This window comes from Hyperolius riggenbachi, chromosome 4, assembly GCF_040937935.1.
Source record: "Hyperolius riggenbachi isolate aHypRig1 chromosome 4, aHypRig1.pri, whole genome shotgun sequence".
NCBI lineage: Eukaryota > Metazoa > Chordata > Amphibia > Anura > Hyperoliidae > Hyperolius > Hyperolius riggenbachi.
Genome location: NC_090649.1, coordinates 58,446,872 through 58,465,852, shown reverse-complemented (window position 1 = coordinate 58,465,852; position 18,981 = coordinate 58,446,872). Strand labels below are relative to the sequence as shown.

The window sequence follows — 18,981 nt, the reverse complement described above, 5'->3', positions numbered from 1 at the left end:
CCTCTCTGAATACCTTGAAGTGTCTACTTTCCAAAATGGGGTCATTTGTGGGGTGTGTTCACTGTCCTGGCATTTTGGAGGGTGCCTAATTGTAAGCACCCCTGTAAAGCCTAAAGATGCTCATTGGACTTTTGGCCCCTTAGCGCAGTTAGGCTGCAAAAAAGTGCCACACATGTGGTATTGCCGTACTCAGGAGAAGTAGTATGATGTGTTTTGGGGTGTATTTTTACACATACCCATGCTGGGTGGGAGAAATATCTCCGTAAATGACAATTGTTTTATTTTTTTTACACACAATTGTCTATTTATAGAGATATTTCTCCCACTCAGCATGGGTATGTGGAAAAATACACCCCAAAACACATTATACTACTTCTCCTGAGTACGGCGATACCACATGTGTGGCACTTTTTTGCACCCTAACTGCGCTAAGGGGCCCAAAGTTCAATGAGTACCTTTAGGATTTCACAGGTCATTTTGAGAAATTTCGTTTCAAGACTACTCCTCACGCTTTAGGGCCCCTAAAATGCCAGGACAGTATAGGAACCCCACAAATTACCCCATTTTAGAAAGAAGACACCCCAAGGTATTCCGTTAGGAGGATGGTGAGTTCATAGAAGATTTTTTTTTTTTGTCACAAGTTAGCGGAAATTGATTTTAATTGTTTTTTTTCACAAAGTGTCATTTTCCGCTAACTTGTGACAAAAAATAAAATCTTCTATGAACTCACCATACTCTTAACGGAATACCTTGGGGTGTCTTCTTTCTAAAATGGGGTCATTTGTGGGGTTCCTATACTGCCCTGGCATTTTAGGGGCCCTAAACCGTGAGGAGTAGTCTTGAAACCAAATGTCGCAAAATGACCTGTGAAATCCTAAAGGTACTCATTGGACTTTGGGCCTCTTAGCGCACTTAGGGTGCAAAAAAGTGCCACACATGTGGTACCGCCGTACTCAGGAGAAGTAGTATAATGTGTTTTGGGGTGTATTTTTACACATACCCATGCTGGGTGGGAGAAATATCTCTGTAAATGACAATTGTTTGATTTTTTTTACACACAATTGTCCTTTTACAGAGATATTTCTCCCACCCAGCATGGGTATGTGTAAAAATACACCCCAAAACACAATATACTACTTCTTCTGAGTACGGCGATACCACATGTGTGACACTTTTTTGCAACCTAGGTGCGCTAAGGGGCCCAACGTCCTATTCACAGGTCATTTTGAGGCATTTGGATTCTAGACTACTGCTCACGGTTTAGGGCCCCTAAAATGCCAGGGCAGTATAGGAACCCCACAAGTGACCCCATTTTAGAAAGAAGACACCCCAAGGTATTCTGTTAGGAGTATGGTGAGTTCATAGAAGATTTTTTTTTTTGCCACAAGTTAGCGGAAAATGACACTTTGTGAAAAAAAAAACAATACATATCAATACCTTGGGGTGTCTTCTTTCTAAAATGGGGTCACTTGTGGGGTTCCTATACTGCCCTGGCATTTTAGGGGCCCTAAACCGTGAGGAATAGTCTTGAACCCAAATGTCTCAAAATGACCTGTGAAATCCTAAAGGTACTCATTGGACTTTGGGCCCTTAGCACAGTTAGGCTGCAAAAAAGTGTCACACATGTGGTATCGCCGTACTCAGAAGAAGTAGTATAATGTGTTTTGTGGTGTATTTTTACATATAACCATGCTGGGTGGGAGAAATATCTCTGTAAATGACACATTTTTGATTTTTTTTTACACACAATTGTCCATTTACAGAGAGATTTCTCCCACCCAGCATGGGTATGTGTAAAAATACACCACAAAACACATTATACTACTTCTCCTGAGTATGGCGATACCACATGTGTGACACTTTTTTGCAGCCTAGGTGCGCTAAGGGGCCCAACGTCCTATTCACAGATCATTTTGAGGCATTTGTTTTCTAGACTACTCCTCACGGTTTAGGGCCCCTAAAATGCCAGGGCAGTATAGGAACCCCACAAGTGACCCCATTTTAGAAAGAAGACACCCCAAGGTATTCCGTTAGGGGTATGGTGAGTTCATAGAAGATTTTATTTTTTGTCACAAGTTAGTGAAAAATGACACTTTGTGAAAAAAACATTAAAAATCCAATTTCCGCTAACTTTTGACAAAAAATAAAATCTTCTATGAACTCATCATACACCTAACAGAATACCTTGGGGTGTCTTCTTTCTAAAATGGGGTCACTTGTAGGGTTCCTATACTGCCCTGGCATTTTACGGGCCCAAAACTGTGAGTAGTCTGGAAACCAAATTTCTCAAAATGACTGTTCAGGGGTATAAGCATCTGCAAATTTTGATGACAGGTGGTCTATGAGGGGGCAAATTTTGTGGAAACGGTCATAAGCAGGGTGGCCTCTTAGATGACAGGATGTTTTGGGCCTGATCTGATGGATAGGAGTGCTAGGGGGGTGACAGGAGGTGATTGATGGGTGTCTCAGGGGGCGGTTAGAGGGGAAAATAGATGCAATCAATGCACTGGGGAGGTGATCGGAAGGGGGTCTGAGGGGGATCTGAGGGTTTGGCCGAGTGATCAGGAGCCCACACGGGGCAAATTAGGGCCTGATCTGATGGGTAGGTGTGCTAGGGGGTGACAGGAGGTGATTGATGGGTGTCTCAAGGTGTGATTAGAGGGGGGAAATAGATGCAAGAAATGCACTAGCGAGGTGATCAGGGCTGGGGTCTGAGGACGTTCTGAGGTGTGGGCGGGTGATTGGGTGCCCGCAAGGGGCAGATTAGGGTCTAATCTGATGGGTAACCGTGACAGGTGGTGATAGGGGGTGATTGATGGGTAATTAGTGGGTGTTTAGAGGAGAGAAGAGATGTAAACACTGCACTTGGGAGGTGATCTGATGTCGGATCTGCGGGCGATCTATTGGTGTGGGTGGGTGATCAGATTGCCTGCAAGGGGCAAGTTAGGGGCTGATTGATGGGTGGCAGTGACAGGGGGTGATTGATGGGTGGCAGTGACAGGGGGTGATTGATAGGTGATTGACAGATGATCAGTGGGTTATTACAGGGAATAACAGATGTAAATATTGCACTGGCGAATTGATAAGGGGGGGTCTGAGGGCAATCTGAGTGTGTGGGCGGGTGATTGGGTGCCCGCAAGGGGCAGATTAGGGTCTAATCTGATGGGTAACAGTGACAGGTGGTGATAGGGGGTGATTGATGGGTAATTAGTGGGTGTTTAGAGAAGAGAAGAGATGTAAACACTGCACTTGGGAGGTGATCTGATGTCGGATCTGCGGGCGATCTATTGGTGTGGGTGGGTGATCAGATTGCCCGCAAGGGGCAGGTTAGGGGCTGATTGATGGGTGGCAGTGACAGGGGGTGATTGATGGGTGGCAGTGACAGGGGGTGATTGATAGGTGATTGACAGGTGATCAGTGGGTTATTACAGGGAATAACAGATGTAAATATTGCACTGGCGAATTGATAAAGGGGGGTCTGAGGGCAATCTGAGCGTGTGGGCGGGTGATTGGGTGCCCGCAAGGGGTAGATTAGGGTCTAATCTGATGGGTAACAGTGACAGGTGGTGATAGGGGGTGATTGATGGGTAATTAGTGGGTGTTTAGAGGAGAGAAGAGATGTAAACACTGCACTTGGGAGGTGATCTGATGTCGGATCTGCGGGCGATCTATTGGTGTGGGTGGGTGATCAGATTGCCTGCAAGGGGCAAGTTAGGGGCTGATTGATGGGTGGCAGTGACAGGGGGTGATTGATGGGTGGCAGTGACAGGGGGTGATTGATAGGTGATTGACAGATGATCAGTGGGTTATTACAGGGAATAACAGATGTAAATATTGCACTGGCGAATTGATAAGGGGGGGTCTGAGGGCAATCTGAGTGTGTGGGCGGGTGATTGGGTGCCCGCAAGGGGCAGATTAGGGTCTAATCTGATGGGTAACAGTGACAGGTGGTGATAGGGGGTGATTGATGGGTAATTAGTGGGTGTTTAGAGAAGAGAAGAGATGTAAACACTGCACTTGGGAGGTGATCTGATGTCGGATCTGCGGGCGATCTATTGGTGTGGGTGGGTGATCAGATTGCCCGCAAGGGGCAGGTTAGGGGCTGATTGATGGGTGGCAGTGACAGGGGGTGATTGATGGGTGGCAGTGACAGGGGGTGATTGATAGGTGATTGACAGGTGATCAGTGGGTTATTACAGGGAATAACAGATGTAAATATTGCACTGGCGAATTGATAAAGGGGGGTCTGAGGGCAATCTGAGCGTGTGGGCGGGTGATTGGGTGCCCGCAAGGGGTAGATTAGGGTCTAATCTGATGGGTAACAGTGACAGGTGGTGATAGGGGGTGATTGATGGGTGATTGATGGGTAATTAGTGGGTGTTTAGAGGAGAGAAGAGATGTAAACACTGCACTTGGGAGGTGATCTGATGTCGGATCTGCGGGCGATCTATTGGTGTGGGTGGGTGATCAGATTGCCCGCAAGGGGCAGGTTAGGGGCTGATTGATGGGTAGCAGTGACAGGGGGTGATTGACGGGTGATTGACGGGTGATTGACGGGTGATTGACAGGTGATCAGGGGGGATAGATGCATACAGTACACGGGGGGGGGGGGTCTGGGGAGAATCTGAGGGGTGGGGGGTGATCAGGAGGGGGCAGTGGGCAGGGGGGGGATAAAAAAAAAATAGCGTTGACAGATAGTGACAGGGAGTGATTGATGGGTGATTAGGGGGGTGACTGGGTGCAAACAGTGGTCTGGGGGGTGGGCAGGGGGGGGGGGGTCTGAGGGGTGCTGTGGGCGATCAGGGGGCGGGGGGGGGAAATCAGTGTGCTTTGGTGCAGACTAGGGTGGCTGCAGCCTGCCCTGGTGGTCCCTCAGACACTGGGACCACCAGGGCAGGAGGCAGCCAGTATAATAGGCTTTGTATACATTACAAAGCCTATTATACTATGTACATGCGGCGATCCGGGTGCTAGTAACCCGCCGGCGCTTCCGAACGGCCGGCGGGTTACTACGAGCGGTGGGCGGAGCCAGTCCCCGGCGGCTGATCGCGTCACGAATGACGCGATCGCCGCATAGCCACTCCCGCAGCCGCGTATTGAGGTCGTTTGGGCCCAGTCTTTGCCGCCGCCCATCGGCTGGGGGCGGTCAGCAAGTGGTTAAACCCATAGCAGGCAGCAGGGGAGTTGCTAGCCCCAAAGATCAGTGGCACGTGCCACGTATCTATTCTGGGGTGCCCCAGATGTTCCCCAGGCAGAGTCAGGCAGCAGGCGGCAGTACTCACCTCTGGCCACCGTGGTGCCTTATTGGGGGGCATACTGGGGGCTGTGGTGCCTTTATGGGGGGTATGCAGGGAGCTGTGGTCCTTCTATGGGGGCATGCTGGGAGTTGTGGTGCCTCAATGGGAGGCCTCTCACGAAAGCCAGGTAACTCTGCCTATGTATGTGATATGCTGCATTTTTTATTTTATTTATTTATTTTATTAATGGAAAGGGGGCTTTATCCAACATTTTGCTGGGCAGGCCTACTTAGACCGCCTTTAAGTTCATGTAAATTTGGCTCCAGCCATGACCACACCCACATACTGGATTACTGGTACATGACCACGCCTATTTTTTGTTTGGAGTGTCCAAAACTGCCCCAACTCTCCTAGGTTTCTAGCAATGCCCCTGGCAGGCAGAGACGCTAATGTTCCATCTAATAGCTGAATACACAAAGTGCTCAGACATTAACTTATTTTGTGTAAAATGAGTCATAAGCCAGGCATCCATTAGTGTATATTTTTAATAGATAGATGTTAGATAAAATAGAAAAAAGGTGTTTTTTTAGTTTTGTTTTTAAAGGCCTCATCAGTCTAAATTCGACCAGTAAATTCGGTGATTGAGAGATGGGTGTGCAGGGACGGTTTTTGTACTTTCCAGTGCCCAAGGCTCGCTGCCACCAATGCCCCCACCTGTTTTAGTGACTTGTGTATATGGATCCACCTGCTTCAGACTCTGGGTCCTATAGAGCCCTCTATCGGTTCTTCTGGTTCCCCCGCTGTCAGCCATGTGAATCTGCCGCCTCCGGGAGCCCTCAGGCTCCATACTGCACTTCACAAGGGGACACGACAAGTGCTCTTCTGAGGGTCCCCAATGGCGTATTCAGGTGGTTGAGTACATGCAAGGCCAGGGCAGTGACAGCATGGAACGAGGGAGCACAGAGAGGACAGGGAAGGCTCTGGAGCCTCTCCATAGGTAAATATCTGATATTTTTTTATTTTCTTGCTTCAGTATTACTTTAAGGAGACAGATGAAGTGACAAGTCACAGGAAGCGAGTGGGCTGGAGGAGCTAACCACAGGCTGCAGCGTTTCACATGCACAACAAAGCAAGGTGATTTTATATCTCCTGTGCGTCGTTCTAAATCCGGAACTTACAAGATTCTCTCATTATCATTTCGCTGTTTACTTACTCCAGGAAATCAAAGTTGGATCTCTTCTCCAGAGCGTTCTGCGGCATGTCTTTGTAAAAGCGCCTGAAACATATAAAAGCTGTTAATGACAATTATCTTTAAAGGGAATGTATAGTGATAGCAATAATCATCTTTATTTTGTCGATTTTAAGTTATAACACTTAAAAATGGATTGATTGATTGATTGACTGATTTTTTGGGGGTACTGTTTTCTCATTTGTACGGTATATACCTAGTGCACTTAGGGCTTGATTCACAAAGCGTGCTAACCTACTTAGCACGTCTAAAGTCTTTAGGCGCGCTAACCAGGGTGCTAAGTAGGTTAGCACCGGATTTGTCAATCAGATCGCGCGCTAACTTTGCGCGCGCAAAGTTTTAAGCGCGCAAAGTTTTACACGCGCTAAGTCCCATAGGCTTTAATGGGCACTTCGCGCGGAACGCTCCATAAAATACTGTCCTCCTGTCCATGGGGGGACATTACTCACCTCTCAGGATCCAGCTCTCTGCCAGCCGCTTGTCCAGCGTCCGTCTCCATGGCTACAGGTGACCCATCGGCACATACTAGCATGCCAAACGAGAAGTGACGCCACTGTAGTGATAGAGGTGGCGCTAGACTCAGAGCTGATAGAGAGCCACCACTTGGAGCTGATAGAGAGCCACCATTGCTGGGTTCTGAGAGATAAGTAACCTGTCCATCTCCATTTCAACTTGCGATTCACGACGCATGGTCAGGGGACAGGGCTTGGGGGAGGTTACCAAAACTTGAAGAAACTATTTAATATCGGGGGGCACATATGTTTCCTATACTGGGGGAAAGGGTGTTACTTAATCCTGGGGGCACAGCTGGCTACCTATACTGGGGGGGGGGGGGATATTTTCTCCCTATACTGGGGCCTACCTAATACTGGTGGCACAGCTGGCTACTTATAATAAGGGGGGAGGGGCACATTTGGTTTCTATATTACTTACCAACCTAATACTGAGGCACATCTGGTACCTATGCAGAGGGGAGCACATCTGCTATCTATGCTGAGGAAGTACCTAATACTGGGGTACTGGGGGCACATCTGACTATCAAAACTGGAGGGCTACATAATTATGCAGACACATCTACCTACCTATACTGGGAGGGACTACCTAATACTAGGGGCACAGCTGGCTTCCTAATACTATTTGGAGCACATCCGACTATCTTATACGAACATCTACGGGCATACATGGCCCTCCAACACTTGCCACTGCCGAGAGCACAGTGTTTGCAGCATTTCAATCTTTATCGACAGCTGTGGTTGGAATCCGGGGGCTGGGGGGAAGGCGCAACGTGGGCACCAAAGTATAGTTTGGCTCAAGGCGTTGGTAAACCCAAGGCTGGCCCTGCCTAGCATTTTGGGTAAAAAACTTCATCGGTGGCCATTCCTTAACCGCCGAACCTCTTGCAGCTTCCCAACATTGACCCTTCTATGAGACAAGGTTGTAGAAAATTGAAACTGAACACTTTCAACAGGACCATGAGACAGAAATTGGATAGGTGCACCAAATTGGTATAGTAGATAGAACATTGTCAGCCCCCTTACCTGAGTTCCAGGCAGCCCAACTGCAGGGCCATTCCTTCACTGACCTTGGTCGCATACTGCTGCATGTAGTCATTCCTTAGCTGCAACCAAAAAAGTCATTACTACAAATGCCTATTTTAATACTCTTTACATAATAAAGCGAACTTCAAAATGTCAACATTTGCAATTCAATAATACATTGGGGACGTTTTTTGAAGGTGAGGCAGGGAAGATTATTAGGTCAGTGTTATCCAGGTTGAAATTGAGTTGCCTGTTAGGCAACCACTTTGAGTCAAGTGTAGACAGTGAGTGAATGAGTGTCACCTGCATACAAAGTGTACTGTAGAATTAAATAATAAATGAGTTTGCTAAGGGAGCAGGTGTCAACAGACTGGGGTACAGGACTAAGGCCTGAGCCTTGAGGAACACCAATGGAGAGAGATGTGGAAGAGAAGAAGAGTCACCATTGGTGAAGATCTATCAGGCAACCACTTTGAGTCAATGAGCGAATGAGTGTCGCCTGCATACAAAGTGTACTGTAGGATGAAACAGAGAATGAGTGTGCTAAGGGAGCAGGTGTAGATAGAATAAAGTACAGGACCAAGGCCTGAGCCTTGAGGAACATCAATGGAAAGAGGTGTGGAAGAGAGGAAGAGTCAACATTGGTGAAGAAGATCTGAAATGAAGACATGAAAACAAAGAGAGCAGCAGGGGCGTAGCAATAGGGGGTGCAGAGGTAGGGACCGCATCGGGGCCCTTGGGCCAGAGGGGCCCCGTGGGGCCCACCCTCAACCACTGAATTAGCTCTCTATTGGTCCTCTGCTGGTAATAATCACTTCTATAGGTGCCTTTATTGGTAGTAATCATTAACAAACTGTTCCCCATCCCCTCCTAGCACTTCTGACACTATTTGTCATTGGCAGGTTTTGGTGCGCCGTATCAATTGTTATGTATGGAGTGCTTGGGGGGACCCATTGTAAAACTTGCATCGGGGCCCACAGCTCCTTAGCTACGCCACTGGAGAGCAGAGTTATGAGTATTGATGCACTGCAGAGTCTGGAGCAGCAGAGGGTGGTCAACAGGGTTACAACCTAAAATATGGAAGAGAAGGTTTCGGTAAAAGACACAGAGCGACTTGGTTTGGAAGAGGTAATTGTGGTGTTAAGTTTGAAGACACATGAAAAAGAGTAATGTGCATCTACAGAGCAGAATGGAGTCATTTCTTCAGCATTTCTTTTGGGTGAAGGTAAAAAACACCAATGGAGAAAGAGAGGTTGAGCAACTCAGTCAGTGCAGGGACCAAGGTAAAAGAGTGAATGCAGAGGTAGTTAGAAGGGACAGGTTTGAGGAGACCGGTAAATAAAGGGGAGGACAGAGGAAAGGGCCAAACTGACAAAGTCATAAGGGCAAGACAGAGGGTTTATGGATGGATAAGATGAGTGGTGTGAGGATAGATAGTACAAAACAAAGACATGCTACATCTGAAAGTGATTTTTTTTAGACAACACGGTGGGTAAGTGGTCAGCACTCTTGCCTTGCGGCACTAGAGTCTCAGGTTTGATTTTCAGCCAGGAGACTCTGTACATAGAGATCTTGATGAGTTCTCCTATAAGAGTTTCCTCTGGGCACTTATGGATTTCTCAAACATCCCAAAAAGAAACACTTCAGTAAATTACCTGGTAACCTGACAAAACCGGCCTTTACTACGTAGGGACATTAGACTATGACTACTGTAGGGATTAGGTTGTAAACTTCTCTGGGGACAGTTGGTGACATGAATTGTTCAATGTATTATATAAAGCACTGTGGAAATGCCAGCACTAAATAAATGCATAGTAATATTTTTTTCCCCTAAAGTGCTCCTGAGATGTCGGATTAAAAAGATTTGATACTTACCCGGGTCTTCCTCCAGCCCCATGAGCACCAATGTAACCCTTGCCATCCTCCTGAGTGCCTCCATGCAGCTACAATCACTCCTGGTAATCTGGCTCAGTTGTGCCAGTCGGCTCTTCTGCGCATGCACGGCATCTCCGCACATGCAAAAGAGCCAACTGGCGTGTCTGAGCCAGATAACCAGGAGTGATTGCGGCTGAACGGAGGCACTCAGGAGGACGGCAAGGGTTACAGCAGTGCTCATGGGGCTGGAGGAAACCCAAGGTAGGTATCAAATCGTTTTATTCCGACATCTCAGGTTTCCTTTAAAGCAGGCTGCTTTTGCTTCATTGCAGAAAGTCGCAGTAGGGGGAGGCGTTCTGAACTGAGAAGAAGTGGCTAAGAAGCTGTATGGTTACCCAAGCTAAAGAAAAGCTATAAGAGATGCTTCAAAGTAGAAGCCAGATTTCCATTGGATAAGAGAGTGATTCAGTTGCAACCCTAGTTGGTGCATTTCCCTCATGCTGGCTTTGGTTGCTGTAATCTCTCTTATATCCACACGGGGTCAGTGTTGCATTACTATTGCTGACAAAGGTAAAAACTCAGGAGAGAGAGAAAGAAAGAACAGATGCTACTAGATAACAATGCTAATAATAATAATAATAGTATTTGTATACCGCTTTTCTCCTTAGGGATTTCAAATCACTGTGACCCTTGTTCCAGCGCTGTCACCCCAGTTTAATTTGCTGCCTTGGGAGGCTTCAGAAGCACTCGTTTCCCGGAGTGCTTCCGAAGGCGGGTGGCCCCATACTGTACATGCATGAGTGCGCACTCGCTTATGTGCAGTATGGGGCCACCTACATTCGGAAGCACTAAGGGACACAAGTGCTTCTGAAGCCTCCCAAGGCAGCAAATAAACGGGGGTGACGGCGCTGGAACAAGGGTTAAAAGAGATGACAGAAGGCTCTAGATCACAGGTGTGGAACTCCAGGCCTGGAGGGCCAGATCCATGCCAGTGTTTAGGATGGACTGAGAAAGAATGGAATGTGTTCTACCTGATGGACCGCACCTTTCCTAATTCAGACTCATCAATTAATTTGAGCTGTGTCAAAAATGTGTGAGGACCTCGGCCCTTGAAGGACCCTGCTCTATAGGATCCAGAGCCTTCCCTGATCATAGGTAAGTATCTAACTTATTTTTATGTATTTTTTTTAATTTTTTTTTTTTGCCTTTTCACTCACTTTAACATCCTTATTTTCCTGAATAGTTTGAAGTGTACCTGTAGAGAAAAAAAGTTCCCTGAATGGGTAATTAGAGAGAGCAGTGGCATAGCAATAGGGGATGCAGAGGTTGCGACCACACCGGGGCCTTTGGGCCAGAGGGGCCCTCCTTCATCTATCCCATCAGCTTTTTATGGGTGCTATGCTGGTAATGAACACCACATTGCAGAGTGGTGATCCTTAAAAAGCTGTTTCCTTACTCTGATTACACCTCTCGGTCACTGCAGCTGTCCTTGGTAGGTTGTGGGGCTCCACATCAATAGAGTGCTTGGGGCCCCATGTAAAACTTGCACTGGGGCCCCAAGCTCTTTAGTTACGCCACTGTGAGAGAGGGAAGTGTCTGGATCCCTCAGAAGCTTCCCCCGTCTTCTTCCACCTCACCGTTCCAGCGCTGTTCATGCATAAAAACCGCTGACAATGGCCATTTCTGACGCAGCTTAAGTGGCTCCATGCTACGGCACAGACGGGGGTCCTGGCTTCTGGCGGATCAAGAGGATTCCTTCTCCCAGGCTAAGTCTCTGTTTTGTTTTTTCACTTTAAATCTCACAGGTTTACTTTAACCACTTGAGGACTGTAGGCTTACACACCCCCACCCCTTAGTGACCAGGCTATTTCTTACAATTTAGGCCACTGCAGCTTTAAGGGGTCGCTGCAGGGCCGTACAACTCAGCACACAAGTGATCCACCCCCCTTTTCTGCCCACCAACAGTGCTTTCTGTTGATGGGCTCTGTTCCCTGCTGGGGTGTTTGTTTATTTTTTTTACAAATATATATATTTTTTTATAAATTTTACTATTTGTTACATTTTTTTAACCCCTCCCTTCACCAGCCAATCCCAGCGATCGGCTGTCATAGACATCAGCCTATGAGAGCCGATCGCTCTCTGTGCCTCCCACCCGCGGTTCTGAGCTTCCGACAGTGCTTCTGGGTCCCGATAACATCCGATCACATGATATGACGTGATCGGGATCCAGGAGACCATGTCAGCAGTACAGTGCCACCTGGTGGTGGAAGAGGGTCGATGGAAGAGACTTTTCCATCACCCCTCTTGCACCACCAGGTGGCACTGTAACACTGACACGGTCTCCTGGATCCCAATCACATGTCATATCATGTGATTGAAACAGAGAAGACATGTCAGGATTGCTGCCGCGGTGGAGAAAGAAGTGGATCCAGCTGTCCAGACAGGTAACTATAAAAGCTCCCTGCTGCCTACTCTGCATACCCTGTGTCAGTATCTGCTCTGCTGGACTTGATTCCCTGGACTGCTTTGTTTCCTATGCAGCTTGCATAGTTCAGTCCAGGGAAAAAGAGTCCTTTCTGTCAGTTTGCAAGGCTGACTGATTTGCATCCACTTGTCATGCAAATTGCTTGTCTGCTTCCTTTGAAGGTTTCTAGATAAATGTCACTTCCTCCCAGAATTCCTCGCTCGACATAGTTCCTTATTAGGGAAACTTACCTTGGAGCCTCAGCCTCTTTTGTATCTTGTTGCGAATATTCTAGTGTAGTTAATTATTGGGAAGTGCACTCAGCACTTCCTATAGTACAGTCAGGTTTTGTATTATTTGTACTGTTTATTCCTGTTCTGTCTTGTCCTGTCCTTGAGGTTGTACTGTCACCTGCGGTGGCTGACAGTGAATCGTTTGGTCTCGCTCCCAAATCTCATTCGTCCTAGCGGTAGAGGCGGTGGATCTCCCTTGTCTGACTCTTGGAGTATAACCTTAACTGCGGTTGCTACTGGTTACTCCTTCAGTCTGTCTTGTCTAGCACGAACGCTTGCTGTTGTCTGGGGTGAGGCAACCGATTAGCAAGCGTTCGCGTTATTTGTCTGTCGTCATTTTCTGTGTTCATTCGTTAGTTAGGGTTGGTACGTTTTGCCACTGTTGCGCTTAACGTGCGGTGGTCGTACTGTTAATGCGCTTGTCTCTGTTGCGCATATCGTGCGGGGACCGCGTTTAGCGAGTTCTTTGTAATTTTCCTTGGCGTTCAGATTGTGGTGATTTGCTGTGTCTTCCTTACTCAGTTCACGCTCTGTCTTTGCTCAATCTTGTGTCGCTGATAGCAATCGTCTCTCTTGCGATTAGCTTTCTCATTCTGGCCTGCTATGATGTGATATGTCTACCGTCGCGGGGTGGCGACCAGATTGGTAGACATTCATATTGTCTGTCCCTGTTTTTGCTTTCTTCTGAGTTGCTACTTTATATTGCTCAGTGTTGCTCAATCGTGCAATTTCAATCTGACATCTGTGGCTGTACAGAGGATTTATTCCTCTGTACTCCACAGCTCCATCTGCTGGTTGGAATTCCCCTTTACAAATCTATACTGGGTACTTTGCTCCTTTGATTGTGGCGATTTCCTTCTGCTTCAGCGCACATGGTGTGCGCTGACTGGAAATCGCCCGCAGATCATTACACCCTGCTAGCCTGCCAGGCTGGGGGAGGCATCCTTCAAATAAAGTTTTGCTACTAAAATTTAATACGTTTTTATCTTTTCTCTGCTTGGTTTCCCCCCTTCCATAAGCTTTCCGAATGGCTGTTTGTTGGTTACCTACAGCTCCAGGCTGGAGATAAAATACCAAACATATTGCATGCTCTATTCTTGGTGAATTGTCATTTATTGAGGTATTCACCGCAGAGGTGGGTCATTTACCTCACTAGTCTGTCATGTTAGTGTGGCCAGGCGGTATCAGCCTTAGTGAATTGATGTGTCACAAAATGTTCAGTAAATCAGCTGTTTTCTGCTTTATCAAATACGGTAATGCTTTCTGAATTGAAGCCTATGGGTGACAGAAAAAGGAAAATCTAGGGTGCTCTTGTAAGATTCTTATATCCTGTCCAGTGATGAGCAAAAATGCCAATATTCTTTTCCCATTCATTTTCATGAAAAGATTGTTAAATTTGATTTTCAAGTGAAAATACCATTGAAAATAAGTTTTACTTTTTGCGTTTCTCGCCCTTTTGCTGAAAAAATAGAATTTTCAAGTTTTTGTGGTAAAAATTGTCACGGTAAAATATCGTTTTTCTGCATTTGCTCAGTAAGATAACTTTTTTTTGCAGTTTTGCAACCCTTTATTCGAAATGGAAAATAGCATTTTTGATGTGAAAATAACTTTGGCGGAAATTTGCAAGCAACACTGATTCTGTCCGCTTCCAGCCTGCGCCCGATAACCACCTACCTGCTGGTAAAAGTAGAGTAACGTAGTCTTATCTTGCTTGAAGCTGTCTATGTAGTTGTCAGGCAGGTAGCGGATTCGCAAATCATATCTGCAAATGTGAGAACACAAAGAGAATTGTTAGATTCTGTGACACTTTTATAGTACGATCCTCTAAACCTGAGGTTCTCAACATGTGTTACTCCAGAGGGCATAACTCAAACTTGTCACATACAAGACTAATCTAGTAAGCAGAGATGGTTAGTAACAGGCTAATAATCCTGGCTTGCATGCAATTGTAATGCAAATTGTATGGCATAGTCATTATGCTAAGTTTACATAGTTATTTGGGTTAAAAAAGACATACGTCCATCGAGTTCAACCAGAGAACAAAGTACAACTCCAGCCTGCTCCCTCACATATTCCTGTTGATCCAGAGGAAGGTGAAAAACCCTTACAAGGCATGGTCCAGCTATCCCCAAAAGGGAAAAATTCCTTCCCGACTCCAGATGGCAATCAGATAAAATCCCTGGATCAACATCATTAGGCATTACCTAGTAATTGTAGCCATGGATGTCTTTCAACGCAAGGAACGCATCTAAGCCCCCTTTAAATGCAGGTATAGAGTTTGCCATAACGACTTCCTGTGGCAATGCATTCCACATCTTAATCACTCTTACTGTAAAGAACCCTTTCCTAAATAAATGGCTAAAACGTTTTTCCTCCATGCGCAGATCATGTCCTCTAGTCCTTTGAGAAGGCCTAGGGACAAAAAGCTCATCCGCCAAGCTATTATATTGCCCTCTGATGTATTTATACATGTTAATTAGATCTCCTCTAAGGTGTCCTTTCTCATACAATTTTCTGTTAGATAGAAGGTTCGATAGATAATTTCTGTCATGTCATCCTATTTTCGATCATTTTTCTGGTCGATTTCTCATAGAAGTGAATAGAAAATTGATTTGGAAAATCAAACAGAAAATTGTATGGTGTGTACCCAGCATTAGACAATGACTATGGTAAGATTAGATTGTGATCTCCTCTGAAGACAGTCAGTGACAGGACTATATACTCTGTAAAATGCTGCAGAAGAGGTCCCTATTATACACTGTAAATACATAATAATAATATGGCAGGAAGACATTAGACTATGACTATGGTAGGATTAGATTGTGAGCTCCTCTGAGGACAGTCAGTGACATGACTATGTACTCTGTAATGTGCTGCAGAAGATGTCAGTGCTGTATAAATAGTTACATAATAATAATATGGTAGGACATTAGACTTTGACTATGGCAGGATTAGACTGTGAGCTCCTCTGAGGACAGTAAGTGACATGACTATGTACTCTGTAAAGTGATTCAGAAGATGTCAGTGCTATATAAATATACATAATAATAATTACTGGACAAGGCTAAAAAAAAGTAAAGTGATCGTTTTATAATACAATATACCACAATTAACGCACTTGGTAGTAGTTTTTAAAGTGTAATACACACCCAGCTATCACACCTCAGGCAAGTGTCAGTGCTGAATATGTGTAGGTGACAGAAAGATATAGAAAAAAATGTGTGTGTGATAACAGAAGACAGAACCCAATATGCACATCTAAACAGCAAGTCAATGCAAGACTGTGAGGTGAGAAAGCCAACATGTCATTAACCCATTCAGGTTCCGTCGTTTTCACGTGAGAAATGTTCACCTCCCATTCATTAGCCTATAACTTTATCACTACTTATCACAATGAACTGATCTATATCTTGTTTTTTCCGCCACCAATTAGGCTTTCTTTGGGGGGTACATTTTGCTAAGAGCCACTTTACTGTAAATGCATTTTAACAGTAAGAATAAGAAAAAAATGGAAAAATTCATTATTTCTCAGTTTTCAGCCATTATAGTTTTAAAATAATACATGCCTCCATAATTAAAAGTCACGTATTGTATTTGCCCATATGTGCCGGTTATTACATCGTTAAAATTATGTCCCTATCACAATGTATGGCGACAATATTTTATTTGGAAATAAAGGTGCATTTTTTCCGTTTTGCATCTATCACTATTTACAAGTTTAAAATAAAAAAAAATATAGAAATATATCATCTTTACATTGATATTTAAAAAGTTTAGACCCTTAGGTAAATATTTACATTTTTTTTTTATTGTAATAGTTTTTTTTTATAGTAAACATTTTATTTGGGTAGTTTTGGGAGGGTGGGAGGTAAACAATGGATTAATAATGTAAATGTGTGTTGATTTTTCTTTTTTTAATTCTTTCAGGTGTAGTATTACTTTTTGGCCACAAGATGGCAGTCATGAGTTTGTTTACATGACGTCACTCTAAGCGTAACACACGCTTAGAGTGACGCATCGGGGAGGGAACGGCCAGAAAAGGCGCAGCTTCCGAGAGAAGCTGTCGCTTTTTCAGCGGGGGAGAGGAATCAGTGATCGGGCACCATAGCCCGATACATTGATTCCGTAGCTACCGAATCCACGGCCGGGAGTGCGCGTGCACGTGCGCGATCGGCCGCGGGGGCGCGCGGTAGCGCGCATGGTTCCTGGACGTAGATTCTACGTCCAGGAACCAAAATACGTTAAAGAGTCATCTTCTGATGGAGCAGAGTAGCCTGTACACGCAGATAGGCAACCAGTATAAAAAAGCTAGAACTCTTTACTGAAGAAAACATGCAGAGATAAATCATACACTACCATCAGGTAATGCAGCTTACCTAGAGCAGAGAGGAACAACAGACAGTACAGGAAATGACAATCCCACAAAGATCATCATTACATTTTACACACAGTGACATCTTGTGGTTGTTTTACTATACTGCAGTTTAACCACTTGCCGACCGCCCACAGCCCATGGGCGGCGGCAAAGTGGATGCCTTAAGGACCGCAATACGCCTTAGGGCGTTGCGTCCTTTTCCTATGCCGGGGGAGCGATCGCGTCATTGATGACGCGCGCTTCCCCCGGCAACTGGCTCCGCCCACCCGCCGTAACATCCCGCCGGCCATACGGAAGCGCCGGCGGGATGTTAACCCCGCGATCGCCGCTACAAAGTGTATAATACACTTTGTAATGTATACAAAGTGTATTATACAGGCTGCCTCCTGCCCTGGTGGTCCCAGTGTCCGAGGGACCACCAGGGCAGGCTGCAGCCACCCTAGTCTGCACCCAAACACACTGATCTGCCCCCCCCCCCCCGCCCACTGATCGCCCACAGCACCCCTCAGACCCCCCCCTGCCCACCCCCAGACCCCTGTTTGCACCCAATCACCCCCCTAATAACCCATCAATCACTCCCTGTCACTATCTGTCAACGCTATTTTTTTTTTATCCCCCCCCCCTGCCCCCTGCCCCCTCCTGATCACCCCCCACCCCTCAGATTCTCCCCAGGACCCCCCCAGACCCCCCCCCCCTGTGTACTGTATGCATCTATCCCCCCTGATAACCTGTCAATCACCTGTCAATCACCCATCAATCACCCATCAATCACCCATCAATCACCCCCTGTCACTGCCACCCAACAATCGGCCCCTAACCTGCCCCTTGCGGGCAATCTGATCACCCACCCACACCAATAGATCGCCCGCAGATCCGATATCAGATCACCTCCCAAATCCATTGTTTACATCTATTCTCTCCTCTAAACACCCACTAATTACCCATCAATCACCCATCAATCACCCCCTATCACCACCTGTCACTTTTACCTATCAGATCAGACCCTAATCTGCCCCTTGCGGGCACCCAATCACCCGCCAACACGCTCAGATTGCCCTCTGACCCCCCCTTATCAATTCGCCAGTGCATTAATTACATCTGTTCTTCCCTGTAATAACCCACTGATCACCTGTCAATCACCTATCACCCATCAATCACCCCCTGTAACCCCCTGTCACTGCCACCCATCAATCAGCCCCTAACCTGCCCCTTGCGGGCAATCTGATCACTCACCCACACCAATAGATCGCCCGCAGATCCAACATCAGATCACCTCCCAAATCCATTGTTTACATCTATTCTCTCCTCTAAACACCCACTAATCACCCATCAATCACCCCCTATCACCACCTGTCACTTTTACCTATCAGATCAGACCCTAATCTGCCCCTTGCGGGCACCCAATCACCCGCCCACACGCTCAGATTGCCCTCTGACCCCCCCTTATCAATTCACCAGTGCATTAATTACATCTGTTCTCCCCTGTAATAACCCACTGATCACCTGTCAATCACCTGCCAATCACCTATCACCCATCAATCACCCCCTGTCACTGCCACCCATCAATCAGCCCCTGTCATTGCCACCCATCAATCACCCCCTGTCACTGCCACCCATCAATCAGTCCCTAACCTGCCCCTTGCGGGCAATCTGATCACCCACACACACCATCCGATCGCCTGCAGACCCGCAGTCAGATCACCTCCCAAGTGCATTGCATCTGTTCTCTCCTCTAAACACCCACTAATTACCCATCAATCACCCCCTGTCACTGCTACCCATCAGATTAGACCCCCATCTGCCCCTAGGGCACCCAATCACCCGCCCACACCCTCAGACCCCAGCCCTGATCACCTCGCCATTGCATTACTTGCATCTATTCCCCCCACTAATCACACCTTGAGACACCCATCAATCACCTCCTGTCACTACCTGTCACCCCCTAGCACA

General features: G+C 46.4%; 1 protein-coding gene across 2 annotated transcripts in view; it reads right to left on the bottom strand.

The window, feature by feature from the left end:
• Positions 1 to 18,981, bottom strand: part of PTK2B (protein tyrosine kinase 2 beta) — a 286,197-nt gene that overhangs the window by 105,326 nt on the left and 161,890 nt on the right. For both annotated transcript variants that reach the window (XM_068280093.1, XM_068280094.1), the window contains exons 4-6: positions 14,331 to 14,418; positions 8,025 to 8,104; positions 6,451 to 6,513 (exon numbers count right to left, since the gene is read on the bottom strand). In XM_068280093.1, the coding sequence (XP_068136194.1) occupies positions 6,451 to 6,513; positions 8,025 to 8,104; positions 14,331 to 14,418 (231 nt within the window). The remainder of the gene's footprint in view (positions 1 to 6,450; positions 6,514 to 8,024; positions 8,105 to 14,330; positions 14,419 to 18,981) is intronic.